At 41.8% G+C, this 15145-nt stretch overlaps 1 protein-coding gene across 3 annotated transcripts in view; it reads right to left on the bottom strand.

Annotated features, from left to right (window-relative positions):
• KCTD3 (potassium channel tetramerization domain containing 3) overlaps window positions 1-5926 on the bottom strand; it is a 28238-nt gene extending 22312 nt beyond the window's left edge. For all 3 annotated transcript variants that reach the window (XM_061991425.1, XM_061991426.1, XM_061991427.1), the window contains exons 1-3: window positions 5496-5926; window positions 1351-1404; window positions 615-660 (exon numbers count right to left, since the gene is read on the bottom strand). In XM_061991425.1, the coding sequence (XP_061847409.1) occupies window positions 615-660; window positions 1351-1404; window positions 5496-5569 (174 nt within the window). In that variant the 5' untranslated portion in view covers window positions 5570-5926. The remainder of the gene's footprint in view (window positions 1-614; window positions 661-1350; window positions 1405-5495) is intronic.
• Between the last annotated feature and the right edge of the window lie 9219 nt (window positions 5927-15145).

The raw sequence follows: 15145 nt of genomic DNA, 5'->3' as shown, positions 1-15145 counted from the left end.
CATGTACTTTCTACCATGTGCTCAGAATGCAGTTAAGATACTAAGACTTCAAGATAAGATTAGTCTTTTTTTTTTTATTAAGTCAATTACCATTACAGCTACCTCTAGACTTTTAGCAAAGTACTTGTACTCTCCACTTGTGCAAAGTACTATCACTCAACAACACTGCTGTAACTATAGTTTCCCACTTTAAGAACATCACATACACAGACCAAAATGGCCATTTTGCTATATATATTTGTCAACAGAAGCTACATTTCCGTATCAGGATTACTCAGCAACATATGTGATAGCTACCTAATAAAATTACACCTCTCTCTACAAAACAGCAATTAGCAGCTTTTCCATTTAAAAAAAAAAATACAGTTGGTGTCTCCGCATTGTCTGTACAATGCAAAATGTGCACAAAAATATGCACATTGTTACAGTTTCATTTATCTTGGAATGTGGATGAGAATCAAGAAACCCAGAAATGTCACCAGCCTTCATGAAAGTTTAAACTGCCTCACTACAGTGTAACTCTCATTAGCACCCACAGTGAATAGTCTTTAGGAGAGAATCTAACTGAAAGCATAATAGTAAATTAGTGAGTTTTCAGTAGGTTTATTACTCACAGCACCAGTTTCATCCTTCAGTGTTGAAATTCTTCCACTCAGCAAACTGAAACACAGGAAATCTTCATTAGATGTCCCTCAAAAATGTACTAACATTAATACAAGATAGTAACGCTTCCAGTCAACTTGCTCTCTTTGCCTATTGTTGGGTGCATTTTGGTAAAACTGTGTAGCTGAGCAAAGATAATTGCCTTGGTAAGGCAGAATGCTAGGTGACGGTGAAGCATCTCTCCTGAACAAAGCATCAGTACATGCATACCTAAGGATAAGCTAACAGTTGCATCATAACGAGCTTTAAATTCCCAAAATAAACAGACAAGGCCTAGCTTGAAAGGATGGAAGAGTTTTCCCAGGCACCCAGAGGGCTGCATAGTTTGCTCCTGCACCACAAGTTAAAACTTTCAGAAGTCTTAGTTAACTCAGGGTTTAGCAGTAACTCAAAACACTGTCTATGGTCAATAAGATAAAAAGTGGTAGTATAGTAATAGAATCAGTGGCATCTCCCTTTCCTGCAGATTTGGAGCCTCATTTGCACAACACTGTCTAAAAAGCAACAACTCTTGAGCACACATAAGCTGCCACAGCATCATTCAAAACAGAAGACGCCTTCTGGATAATGGAGAAAGCGTAAAGAAAAAATCCACTATTTACAGCATAAATTAAAAAAATGAGAACTTATTAAAAAAAAATTGCTGTTAATTTGTCTTTGTTTAATACAACAATATATTACATATACCTGGAAAAAAAGGAGTCTGGAATCCACATTAGTGTTTGTCTTGAAGTGCTGAATCTAGGAAAACAAAGTTACAAGTTTATAAACAGCTCTAAAATTTGATACAAGGTTTCTTTATCAAAATACTTCCACTTATCCTACGAAGCTGGTATGGAAAAGGGCTTGGGAAGTTTGAGAACATTCAAATGCCTACAGAGTCACAGAGGCTGCAGATTCTTTGCACAGATTGCCCCTTCAGCATGAATTATGACTGTCCAGAGACCTCAAGAGTGAAGTTTTTTATGTTTGTAACACCCTGTCCCAATCATCATACATTTTCAGCTTCTCATACTTTGCCACCATCAATGCTTACAAAAAACATATGCATAAGAAAAGTAGCCACTGAAACATAAGTTTATTAACAGTGTACTACGTTTGTCATTAAGTGCATGTTACCCTTACTTAAGACTCAAAAGGTGCTATACTGCACTGCAAAAGACTACAACAAACTTCAGGTTAGTATTTTACAGTAACTTTATTTGCTATTTTGCTACTTGGGCCCTTTTAGAGGCCCAAGATCCCACAACAACAGTTAAAAGAAAGAAACTATTTATTCTGAATCATAATGATATTATGTAATAATAGATATTATAATATTATTTATAATGCCAGGCAGTATTTTACATACTAAATGACTAAGAACAACTCTATACTTATGGTTTTTATTTCACTTGAAGGAAAACAACTGGACTGGCAGCTTGGACAATGAGTTCATGCTCTGTTATCAACTCTCTGACTGTACATGTCCTCTTACTAGTACCATGACTAAGGAACCTTTGGTGACCTCTTAACCAACAGGAAACAAAAGAAGAAATGCAAAAGTAAAATTCCTTGACAACTTTTCATATAATACAGAAATTTATTCAAAAGTATTTTGTAATATAAGTACTTAATTGGAATTCATCTAGATTACACTGCTTGTATTTTCCAATTTTGGAGGAAAAAAACCCACAAACAACAAGACAAACAAAAAGCATTCCTTTATACAAGAGGCAGAAACACAAAGGCTGCATGGAACTACTATCCTGCAGAAAAATGTGGTTTGTGTAGCAGCTCACTGCAAGCTTAACAATGACAAATCTGTTCTTAACAAAAAATCTACAGTATCAGCATTCTAAGCACAAACATGCACAAAGTCTTTTCTAAAAAAAAAAAGAGAATCAAAGTAGTTTGCTATTGAATGAAAAGGGGTTTCTAAGTATGTTTCAGTATTGCATAGCTTTTATCATCAGTAATACAGGTCTCTACCTTTCTCTACTTTAAGAGGAAAGGATGATTAACTACATTATAGCACATACAAAATAGAAAACAATGGGTTATGTGAATTTTATCCAAGATTAATCTAAACAATGCTTGTAACAACGGAGATAGATGCAGGAACACCACTTAGTCCTTTAAAAGGTCTTCACAAGCTAAAGACTTTCGTCTGACATTTTAAATGTTTCACGACTTTTGGTTATTTTTAAGTTTTTAGAAAAAAAGGGAAAAGAAACTAAACTCAAAACCAGAGGACTTCTGATTTCCCAGGAAGGCACATATAGGTAGAAAGGTACAGAAAAAGAACCACGGCTAACTGGCTTTTCTAAAAACATTGAATGACAAATGTTAAATTAGTTCAATAAAGAAGTGTGATGTGACCATGAAGCCATTCAAGACCTTTGAAAAAATGTTTGATGTTTAAGGACTCGGTAGTACCACCTTCTCAATACATTACAGCACAACTTCTGACCCAGAAGCATGTTTGCGTTTAGGCACATGAGTGACAGTCAGATTTGCATAAGTGACAGGACTGAAGTTTTGCTGGTGTTTTGACCAGCGGGATTCCACTTTAGCATTTCATAAGTCAGATAAAAAGCTTTGTAGCAAAACATTCCAGAGTAGAAGATGTGCCAGAAGAACAAGCCACAAAATAAGTAGGACAGGAAAAAGAGCCATCAACTGATTCCATGTTTGTTCCACGTTGTAAATGTATTGCTTTGCATAAACACTGCTTTTTATTAGCACGAGGATTTTCTGTCTGGGATTTAGAACTGGTAGTAGTTTAGTAAACAATACTTCATATTAACATATACTTTAGAACTTGATATATATATACATCAATCTATGTAAAGGAGACATCGTCCTGCTTACTAGGATGCAGAAAAGAACCTAGGTTGAAATGTTTACCTGTGTAAGTGCACCTGCAGCTCTACAAAGCCAGCATGCAGTGGTGAGGCAGATAGCATACAAGGAACATTAGGCTAACTCAGTGCAATATCCTCAAATACTTCCAAGCAGGTGGTAGCCTGCAGATATTTTAAAGAAAATATTGACAACTGGAAACAGGCACACTTGTCAGTTATGAAACAGCTGTTGCCATTGTCTATTGTGCTTGTAGAGATATCTTGTAACCATAGGGAAATGGAGAGTCAAGAGAATTCTGTAAATTTGTTACAGTAATTCCCGTGAATGTTATCTTGCAAAAGGCTTCCACTGCTGAGAGCACAATTCACAAAAGCTGAGACCAGAAACTGTCAGATCAATGCAACAAAGCTCTGGCAGACCCAGGGAGCAGTGGGAACCTCACATCAAAACATGGAAAGCTGGGGTCTCTGTATTAGATGGGCACTCCAAGGGAAGTTGAGGTTTCAGAAGATTGAATCCTCTTAAACAGAGGACTGGTTTTATCATATATTATCTCCCTATTAAAAGGGAAATGCCTAGGCACATATTTCCTACTCCTCACAATCAAATTATATCTATTGATTGGAATCTAGACATTCCAACTAGATATGAGATACATATAACTGTTAGTTTGCCTTATTCTTTATACTGCTCTGTGTAAGCTCTCTGCGGATGTGTATTTCTTCTCCGATTCATGCCCTGTGCATAATTCTCTGTTCTCTGCAGAAGGATTTAATATGCAAGACCTATTTAAAATTATGAGATTGAAGCATCTTTGTGATTTCAATTGTCACAAAAACCTAAAAGATGAACTGGCCTGTAATTTCATAGAAATAATTTACATCACTGTAACACAAAATCAGGTCCATGCCAACATCAAAATTATCCTGAAAGCATCATTATAGGTGAGTTTTGCCTATGCAATTTACAAGCAGCTCCTCTGGGCTGAACCAGGTTCTTAATGTCTTATTACAGTAAAGGAATTCTGCATTAATTTTTACAGCACCCTCCTTTAAGAAAGGCTGTAGCACACATTTCAGTTACAAGATGAGTCCGTCTTCTAGGTAATGCAAGAAAATTCTTAAAATGGTAGTAATAGTAGCAGTTTCTACTACTTACAGCTGGCTTCATGTTGTGTGCAGACTCAGGAAGACATATTACTTAGTAATTACTAGCTATGGCATTCTGAATGATTTCATGCCTGAACCTTTTGACAGGAACATTTGCACTATTTATCACACTCCGACCACAGTTGTCCCACAATTCTCTATCTCAGTCTGCCAAAATGTCCACATATGCCATTTTCCATACTTCCAGCATACATTCAATCAGAATACAATACTTCATTCTGGTTGACAGCAGCAGTATCATACCAGACTCTTTAACACTTTAACTCTCTGAGGCTGCTAGTTAGAGGGATTACTAGATGCCTACAGACGTGATGCCAAAAAAAAAGCTCTCTGTCCTCTTTCCCTGAAGAAGCTGTATACCACAAAGTCCCTGAAATACCTTACTGGAGTACACATCTAGAAACCTCAGGCACTGCAAGCAGACCACACAAGACTGACCTGCATTAGATACCCCTGCTCCAGCTCCCCTACAACACACTGGGCGAAGCTTTACTGAGGTCCCCCGAGAGATAGTAGGACATCGAGACTCAGCAGACCAGTCCCAGGCCAGTCGGCGCCGCCGCCCGGCCAGGACGGAGCGGCTGCCGGGCCAGCCCACTCCCCGGCACGGCCGTGCTGCTCCTCCCTTCGGGAAGAGCCGCGGCAAGGCCGGCCGGCCCGCACCGAGCGCGATCCCCACCCCCCCTTCCCTCCGGTACGCGCTGGCCGCCGCTGCCGCGCCGCCGGACCGCAGCGACCCGCCGACAGGGCCTGGGGCCTGTCCGCCTCTGCCCGCCCGTCCTCCCCGCCGCGGCGGTCTCTGCACTCCCGGCTCACCTAGTGCCGCCCACGTTGAGCTGGATGATCTCCCCGCTCCCGGCGCCAGCGAAGCCTCCGCCGTTCCCCGCCATCTTCCCCGCTGCTTGCTCCAGCCAGCGCCCGCCGCCGCCTCCCGCTGCCGCCGGAACCTCGGGGTCGAGGGAAGTGGCGGCGGGGCAAGGCGAAGGCGGCGGCGGGGAAGGAGGAGGTGGGGGATCGTCCAGTAGGCCCGCGCAGCCCTCAGCGGCGGCCGGCGAACAGGGCAAGCGGCCGGCCCGGCTGCGGCCCCGCGGGCTTCCCGCCGCTCAAGCACGGCCAGGCCGCGCCGCCTCCCCGATCCGAGCGGAAAATGCCATAGCAACGCGACAGCACCTGGAGGAGGCGGCCGGCACGGGACAAAACGCCTCGAACCTTTCGCGGAACGCAGCCGGCTGCGGAGCGGCGGGGACCGCCCCCCTCAGCGGCGGCGGGAGGAGGTCAACGCCCCTCGGGGAAAGGGACGCGCCCGGAAGGGGCCGCTCCCAAAGTCAGGGTGCGACTCGGAGCTGCCAGGCCAGGTTGGGGCCTGGTCTGGCGGGACCAGGGTCGGGCTGGGCAGGTGAGCGGGGAGAGACGAGGCCGCCCTGAGCGGTCTGCCGCCGCCGGAGCTGGCCTGGGCTTCCCTGGGGCGGGCCGGGCGCAGCGTCACACCTGGAAGAGAAGAAGCCAAGAAGGCGGAATTCCTGTCTTTTTTTTTGTGTTTAAAGGAAGGGGGAGCAGCCATCAGGCATCAGCGCCCCCCGTGTAAAATAAAGCCACTCCTACTGCATCCCCCTCTCCCTCTCTTTTGCGTGCTTTGTGCCTTCCGCCCTCAGGGAGCCCCCGGCTGGAGGAGTTTACGCCTCCAGTAAAAAGCAGATCCTAGAGCGAGAGACATAGAAAATTCCTTGAAAACTCAAACGGGAAGGCAGCGGTGGCACCGTAGAGTTTAAGGCCTGGGTTGCAGCCCATCTTCATTAATCAAATTTTGCACTGATGAAAGGGAAAAATAGTGGACACAAAAAACCTGAGTCTGCAGTGTAATTTGAGGAATTCTGTCTGAGAAAGTGATGGAAATAAACGACAGTGCGGTTAGTGGAGGAAGAAATAAACTTGTGGTTCAAAGTTGTGAGGATACTGTTTGTGATTAATTCCTACATTCAAACGAGGGGAATAAGCAAATATGAGCTTGACACTTTATTTCAAGTGAATTTTTTTCTAGAGATTGAGAACCTCGTGTGAGGATCCATGCCCTGTCTAAACCTCATGTTTTCCTGCGTGGAAACATGAGTAGGGGTGAAGCATGTTCTAGATTATGAAAATGCTGTGAGTTACGGGATTAGTCTAGGAATAAACTGCTTCAAGTTACCTGGCTGTTTGCGTCACTTACATACCTTGGAAACTCAAGTTTTATTCTGCTAGTCATATTGCAGAGCCCAATTGACCAAAGCTATGATGATGCCTTTATCAAGCAGTGTAGTATTTTGGAGAAATTACTTGTCTGTTGCAAGGCCCTGTATCACTAAGAAACACACAGCCATGTTAGGCTTCTTGGGCTAGTTTGCTAACCAGCACTGTGTATTAAGCTTAGTCAGAGAGCCTACAAACAATTCTGTAATGTGTTCTGAATATGTTAGTACAGGTGCTTCCATGGTACAGCTTAAGGAGAAGGGAAAATTAAAAAGTGGATGAATGTTTTACCAAGCTCTAGACCTTCATGCTTTCTAGTGTGCTTTATAGTCCGGCTGTAGTTGAGGTTTCTTCTTGGGCTCTAGAAGAGACCCACTTTTGATTTATGCTGGGTTGCCTTCTTCTTCCCTGGAGTATATAATGGGAAATAAAAATTTTCCAGGTGTTCCATCACGCAGGGAAGAAAAGTGAACTTCCTCTCATGTGTCCTGTGGGATTCTCTACCTGTTAAAGTATCACATAAGAGAGCAGGATGGGATATTACTTTTCTTATCTTTGGAAGGAAGAGTGACACTCCCTCAGCTTGTAAAAGAAAAACTTGAATCACAGAGAATTGAAGGCTGTGGATCATACTTGAAAACTGTACCCTTCCACCTACCACTGAAGACAGACTGTGTGGAGAAGACTTGCACCTATCCTCAGTGTTTCCTCTATGGCCATTTTGAGTGGCTGCTCATTCAGGCAACTGACAGAAACATCATTTTTCTACATGCCTAATTCAATGTTTGATAAGGAATCTTAACAGCATAGAGTGAGTCGAGGACTATGAAGTGCATAGCAGCTAGCCTTGTGTCTTAAAGAAATAGCACTTGTAAGCACTGCATGTAGAAATGCTTCTGTGGCCCAGCTTGCTTAGATAACTTTTGAAAATGTTGTAGGCTTCTGAATCACATTTGCCTCAGAGTGCCTAAATACCATTACATTTAAGATTTGCTTTTTGCTAAATAAAATGTAAACAATGTTGCCATTTGTCGTTCAAATAACGAAGTTCAATCTAGGAAGAAGTAACGCAAGAAAATCCTCTGACAGTTGCAGTCCTCAAACACTTCCACTAGATGCCTCTAGTGTTTGTAAAGTAAACTTCCCAAATGTAATTCCTATTGAGCCTAAGCATTTAAGCATACATTCAAGACGATTCCTATTGATGTTGCAATTAAAATACGATTTGCCATCACTCAAAAAAAATAATCCCCAGACCATTTCAAAGTACACATCAAACCAGTGTTATATTATATTAATACACAAAGCAGCAGTACAGTATTCTTCTTAAGCACCTTATTTTCTGGCCAAGAGGCCAATTCTGCTCTATAAATTATATTGAGACACCTCCCACTGACAAGAATGCCCTTAAGCTATTTAAAATTCAAATATAGAGGGGAATTTCTGGTCTTTAACATGTTTACCAGGTACCTGTTTTACTGAGTTAGTGCCTGAGAAACAATTTGACACCCCAAAAAGCCAAAGGAAGGTAGGTAATAAATACCTTCTCTGCCTCCTCAGGAGATCCATAGCACAGGATATTTTGCACTGTCCCAGACAGACACCTTTCTGACTACTTACACAGCTACATGCTGTGCAGCAGTCTATGCAACACCATATCTGGAGAGCAATTTCCAAGATATATTTTTAGCTGGTTTAATATAAAGCTTAAGTAGATATTTTTCTTCTTTTTATTTTCCATAGCATTATTTTCATAGCATTGATTTTGGAAAACCAATCAAATATTTCAGAAGTGAATAAACATTTAATTTTGATGATGATATGTGTTACATTATTGTTGTCTAGAACTGTTTTAAAACAAAAGTCACTTTGCATAGTTGAGGGGAGGGAGAGCCTCTCGGCAATTTGAAATCCCCATCTGTTTTTTGGTTTTTTTACTATTTTCTCCCAAAAATGAGAACTTTGTGACAGGGATCTTTTCTCTATGTCTTTCTGTCACTTGATTACTGGTGTTACACAATAATAATGCCAAATCGAAATTTTCTACCATCTGCTCTAAAGGGAGGAGCCTTGGAGTCTCACCAGTATAGTCACTCTGGCAAATGATACTATGAGTCACTAGGAACAATAGTTAGTGCCTGCTCAGTTTTTCCCCAGCTTTGCTTATAATTATTAGCTTGAAGGTTCTAAAGTTTGAAGGTACTCACTTAATAGCTAGAGTCCAAGAAAGAGTACTAGAATAACTTTAAATAGGCCACAGGGAAAAGAGGGAGCTCATGGGAATAGGTGGAGTATGTGTTTCTTCACTCCTGAACTTATGGTTATTGCTAGCAAGTTGGGAAACAACCTTTCTTCTCAGCTCCAGATGTAGTGCTGCACAGTGGCTGGCTACTGTGGATGTTCCCTTTGCTCAGAGCTACTCCACAGACAAATAAAAGGAACTTTGGCAGAACTGTGTATAAAGGCCTTTTTCCCCCTCTTAAAATAGAATTGAAGGAGATGATAGATCCCAGGAGTTGGTCAGAAGCAGCTTCCTAGAAGGGGAAGAAAAATTCTGCAACATCCTGTAAAGAACTGTATATCCAAGTATTCCAAATCCCTGGAAAAATCTCATTATCTTCATTTTCAGAAAAAAGTCTTAAAATCTTCATGTTCAGCAAGTCTAGGGGGAATTGCTGTTATGCTCCAGCAGAGTATTTGTTCTCTTGTTCTCAGTTACCAAGTATGGGATGTCTGCTAATCTTGCTACAGAGCACTAGTGAGTTCAGCTCTCCAAAGGACTTCTAGGACTGCATGTCACTTAACAGCTTTTCTTTCAGAATTTCTGTGACTGATTTTTTCCCTCTACTAAAGAAAAAAAAAAAAAGAAAAAAAGATAAAAAAATCCACATCTATCAACTGTCTGAAGACTTGCTCCTCTTCCCAATACTCTAGACAACTTTAATATGAAGATAAGTGTTAAATTAATCACAGCCTAGTAGTTTTCAATATATCCTGGCAGAGCTGGATGAGACAAGAGACAGCTCAGGTACACTAAATTTGCGTGTTATTTTACCAGTACATGCTGTGTCCACAGCGTGGGGCTGTTTGCTAGGACATCTCTATTGTGAACACCTCAGCTTTTTCTGCATTCGGGACAGTGGAAGAATGTCCCTGCTGCAGACTCCAGATTGGTTTGAAAATCCCTTGAGTCTGTGTGCAACGTATGCATTTGTGTTCATCATTTAAGTAAAGTTGTCTACATTTCTGTATTGAGTCAGAATCTTTTTATGAACTGGATGTAGCCAGTAATCAGATATATTCCCTAAGACTGCAGTCTATCCTAGAAAACAGGGTTAGATTGTAGTTTAGCACAGCATCACTTCTGTTGGACTACTGGGTGAGCAGGGTGAAGGTTCAATAAATAGTTCTATATACTGTCAGGTATGAAATACTAAATGCACAGGTTGTAACATAGACATTTACCTGAAACATTAATTCATTTCTATAATTTGTTTGTCAAGGACCATTCATCAGTCTGGGTATGTTTGTAAGAGTCATAGAGAAGATTGAAGAGCTTGCATACTAGAAGAGACTTTCTTAAGAACAAAACACAAATTCTGAAAGCAATCTGTGAAAATTTTTTATATACTTGATTATTTTGTTTTCCTTCTGACATTTTTCAGCCCATCAATATTGATTATGCTCAAGCATTTTCATGCTTGTTTTGTGCTTCCTTATTTCAGTTACGAGAACTGAAGGGTTAGAGACAGAAACTCTATATTCTGTATATGAAGTCAGTACTGGAAGACAAAAAACGTTTTTTACTTCTGTGAGCTAAAAAGACAACAGCTATTTGGTCTGACCTTCAGTATAGTACCAGCAAAAACATCCAACATAACACCTTCTTCCTCAGATTGACTCTTACCATATGTTTGTAGTACCAGATCTGGATTCTTTCTGAAAGACTGAAGGGCAGCCAGTGACAAAGAATCAAATCCACTGCATAAGCAGGTGACTTGTCTAGCATTTAGTTACCTATTAATGGGGAAAAAATTCTGTCATATCTGCTGTGCAATGTTATCTATGTTGATTTTACAGACTTGCTTTCTAATGAAGAAATGTTGAAATGCCTTCGCCAGATAGGTATTTGTGGAGTGATCTACTCAACTATTCTTTAACTGAAATCTTATACCACAGAACAGAATAGGGAGCGTGCATTTTCAAAGCATTTTTTTATTGATTGGTTTTCAGAGCTGATTTTGGCTGCTGAAACAGAGATACCTGCTAATCCACATATCCATATGACTCCAAGGTATATCTCTCAAATGAGCCCTCAAAACCATAAGAGTGAGAGAGGATCAAAGCTCCTTTCAGCTCATTTCTTCCAAAGACTTAAGCAAGTGTACTTTATACACACAAGATATAGTTATCTAAACTAGACAGCTAAACTGTGTCAATGAGAGGAAATACAACAAAAAAGTAATATTCAAAGACCTGATACTACTTAAGTTTGTTTTAAAACAACATGGAGTACTTGTTTGTATAAATAACCAGCAACAACCCACATTCCACATTCTTTCCAACTTTATCCACAATTTGATGAGTCCTTAAACCCACCTTTCACTCACCTATGTGCAAGATGCCATGGTCTTACCTTGCTTGATTTGCTGCACAGAGTCCAAAATTCTGCTGCATCGATTTTTATTAACTGCTGGTTTAAAATTACCTATGATTATGGGAACATCTTGATAAAGAATAGGAGGTTCAAATTATACATATGAAAAGAGACACCAACCGATTCTTCACTGGTGAGTAAACAGTAACACCTATTACCTTAGTTTCTTACCTGAGTGACTGATTGCTAACACTTGGTGAAACTTGTATAGGAAAGGGATCTGGGGGTCTTGTTGAACAGCAGGATGAGCATGAGCTAGCAATGTGCCCTTGTGGCCAAGAAGGCCAATGGCATCCTGGGATGCATTAGAAGGGTTGTGGGAAGTAGGTCGAGAGAGATTCTCCTCCCCCTCTGCCCTTGTGAGACTGCATCTGGAATATTGTGTTCAGATCTGGGCCCCTCAGTTCAAGAAGGACAGGGAGCTGCTAGAGAGAGTTCAGTGTAGGGCCACCAAGATGATGAAGGGAGTGGAGCATCTTGCTTATGATGAAAGGCTGAGGGAGCTGGGGCTGTTCAGAGAAGAGGAGACTGAGGGGTGACCTCATTGTTTACAAATACATAAAGGGCAGGTATCAGGAAGATGGAGCCAGGCGGTTCTCAGTGATGTCCAATAACAGGACAAGGGGCAGTGGGTACAAGCTGGAACATAAGAGGTTCCAAAGAAATATAAGGAAAAACTTCTTCACTATGAAGATGACAGAGCACTGGAACAGGCTGCCCAGGTGAGTTGTGGAGTCATTCTCTGGAGACATTCAAAACTCACTTGGATGAGATCCTGTGTGACTTATTCTAAGTGGTCTTGCTTTGGCAGGGGCGTTGGACTAGGTGATCTTTCAAGGTCCCTTCCAACCCCTAGGGTTCTGTGATTCTCTCTGTGTGTGTGTAAGGATGCGTGTATTTATTTATATTTGTTGCTTGGTTCTAGATGGGTAGGGAAATGCTTATTTTAGCAACTAGCTGTTGATATATGGGGTGGCAGACAGTGAGGTGGATTGAAAACTGGCTAAATGGCTGAGTCCAGAGAGTAGTGATCAGTGGCATGAATCCTAATTGGAGGCCAGTAACTAATGATGTAGCTACCCCAAGGATCAATATTGGGTCCAGGCATGTTTAACATCTTCATTAATGGTCTGGATGATGGTTTAGAGAATGTATCCTCGACAAGCTTGAAGATGACACAAAACTGGGAGGAATGGCTCATACATCAGAGGGTCATGTTGCCATCCAGAGAGACTTTCAACAGGCTGTAGAAATGAACTGACAGGAACTGCATGAAGTTCAACAATGAGAATTGCAAAGTCGTAGATCTGGGGAAGAACAATCCCAGGTACCAGTATATGCTGGAGGCTGCCTAGGTGGAAAATACCTTGGCAGAAAAGGCCCTGAGGGTCCTGGTGGACACCAAATTGAACATCAGCCTACTATGTGCCCTTGCCACAGAGATGAGTAATGGTACCTTGACTGCCTCAGGAGGAATGTTACTGGCAGATCAAGGGACGTGATCCTTCCTCTCTCTACTTGGCACTAATGAGGTCGCACCTGTAGCATTGTGCCCAGCTCTGGGCTCCTCAGTACAAGAGAGTCATGGAGCCACTAGAGAGTCTAGCAAAGGATCAAGAGGATGATTAAGGAACTGGAGCATCTCTCGTTACACAGAAAGTCTAAGAGAGCTGTGACCATTTAGCCTAGTACAGAGAAGGCTCAAGGGGATCTTGTCACTGTGTTTGATTACCTGAGGGAGAGTGCATAAAGGATGGAGCCAGGCTGTTCTCAGTGTTGCCTTGTGACAGGACCAAAGGTCATGGGTACAAGATGAAACACAGGAGGCTGCCTCTGACCATGAAAACTAACTGTTTTTACTGTGAAGGTGATAGAGCACTGGCACAGGTTGCCCAGAAGGATGGTAGTCTCCATCCTTGGAGATACTTAAAAGCCATCTTGATGTACCTCTGGACAATCAGCCATAGGTGGCCCTGCTTGAGACGGGGGCTGGACCAAATGACCTCCAAAGTCCCTTATTGCCTCAGTCACTATGTGATTTTGTGAATGGCTTTTGCTTTTCAAACTACAGAGAAACATGATTTCACAGCATCCTTTGGTGGCTGATGGTTTTCCTTATCATTCTCTCCAGCAATGTACCTTTCTTACCAACATTTTAGATTCTTTGAGCTTAAACAGTGAGATTTAAGTCATGTTGAATCTAGCAAAGCCTATCTACAACTATCAACAACTTTCTAGTGAGTGTGGCTTTTTCTGTGGTAGCTAATGCACATACAGTCTCTGTGACTTCATGTGGTTACTATATTCTGTTCCTTGCAGGATGGTGTTCTCCAGTTGCCTATCATATTGTCAGTCTTCAAGCATTTAAGCTGAAATATCCCAAGTTATGTCTCTTCCATACATCCTCTTTGGAAACTGAACATGCTGGAAATTTTTCTGGGTCAAAAAATAGAAAGACAATATGTTATTTTAGAGAGGTTAACAATTTTTGGTTTTACCTGAAATTTTTAAACAGGACTTCAAATGTGGCAAGGCAACAGATCATCTCCTTTTGGGGGAATAAGGACCTTGCCAGCAGTCTTATGAGTAGTCACTGAAATTTGACCAAGAATTTTGTATCTGAAAACCTCAATCCCAGCTGGTCAAAGACAACCTAAACTTTTAAAGCATAGTCTGAGAAATGTCTATTAGGGTCTTTAATGTCTTGTCATTGGACCAATAAATTTTTTGAATTTTTTTTTAATAAATTTCCACATATGAAGCAGCTTTTGCCACATATGAAGCACTCTTTCTTGGGGGTGCTAATCAACAGCCACTTGAATATGAGCCAGGTGGCCAAGAAGGACAATGGCATCCTGGCTTATATCAGAGACAGTGTGACCAACAAGGCCGAGGAAGTGATTGTTCCCCCTGTACTTGGCACTGGTGAGGCTGCACCTCAAATACTGTGTCCAGTTCTGTGTTCCTCACTATAGGAAGGACATTGAGGTGCTGGAGGATGTCCGGAGATGGGCAACAAAGCTGGTTGAAGGGTCTGGAGAATAAATCTTATTAGGAGCAGCTGAGGGAGCTGGGGTGGTTTAGTCTGGAGAAGAGGAGGCTGAGAGGGGACATGATCACTCTCTACAGCTACCCGAAGGGGAGTTGTAGTGAGGTGGGGGTGGGTCTCTTCTCTCCAATAATGAATGATAGGACAAAAGGAAATGTGCTCCAGTTGCACCAGGTGAGGTTTAGATTGGAGGTGAGGAAGAACCTTTTTGCTGAGAGGGTTACTAAACACTGGGACAGACTACCCAGGGAGGTGGTGGAGTCACCATCCCTGGAGATATTTAAAAGATGCCTTAGATGAGGTGCTGAGTGATATGGTTTAGTTTAGTGATGGATCTGGCAGTGTTTGGTTAGTGGTTGGACTTGATGTTCTTAAAGGTATTTTCCAACCATAATAATTTTCTATGATTCTTCCTCCTGAAACAAAGTGTAATTAAGAGTCTTCTAGAGAGGCAATAGGGAAGCAGTAGATAGGCTAAGTGGAGGGAGATAGAGCCTTGACCCCCAGCTGCTGCACAACATGGTTCCATCTTCC

Source organism: Colius striatus, chromosome 2 (genome assembly GCF_028858725.1).
Source record: "Colius striatus isolate bColStr4 chromosome 2, bColStr4.1.hap1, whole genome shotgun sequence".
NCBI classification, from domain to species: Eukaryota; Metazoa; Chordata; class Aves; order Coliiformes; family Coliidae; genus Colius; species Colius striatus.
This window is presented reverse-complemented; position numbering and strand designations above follow the sequence as displayed.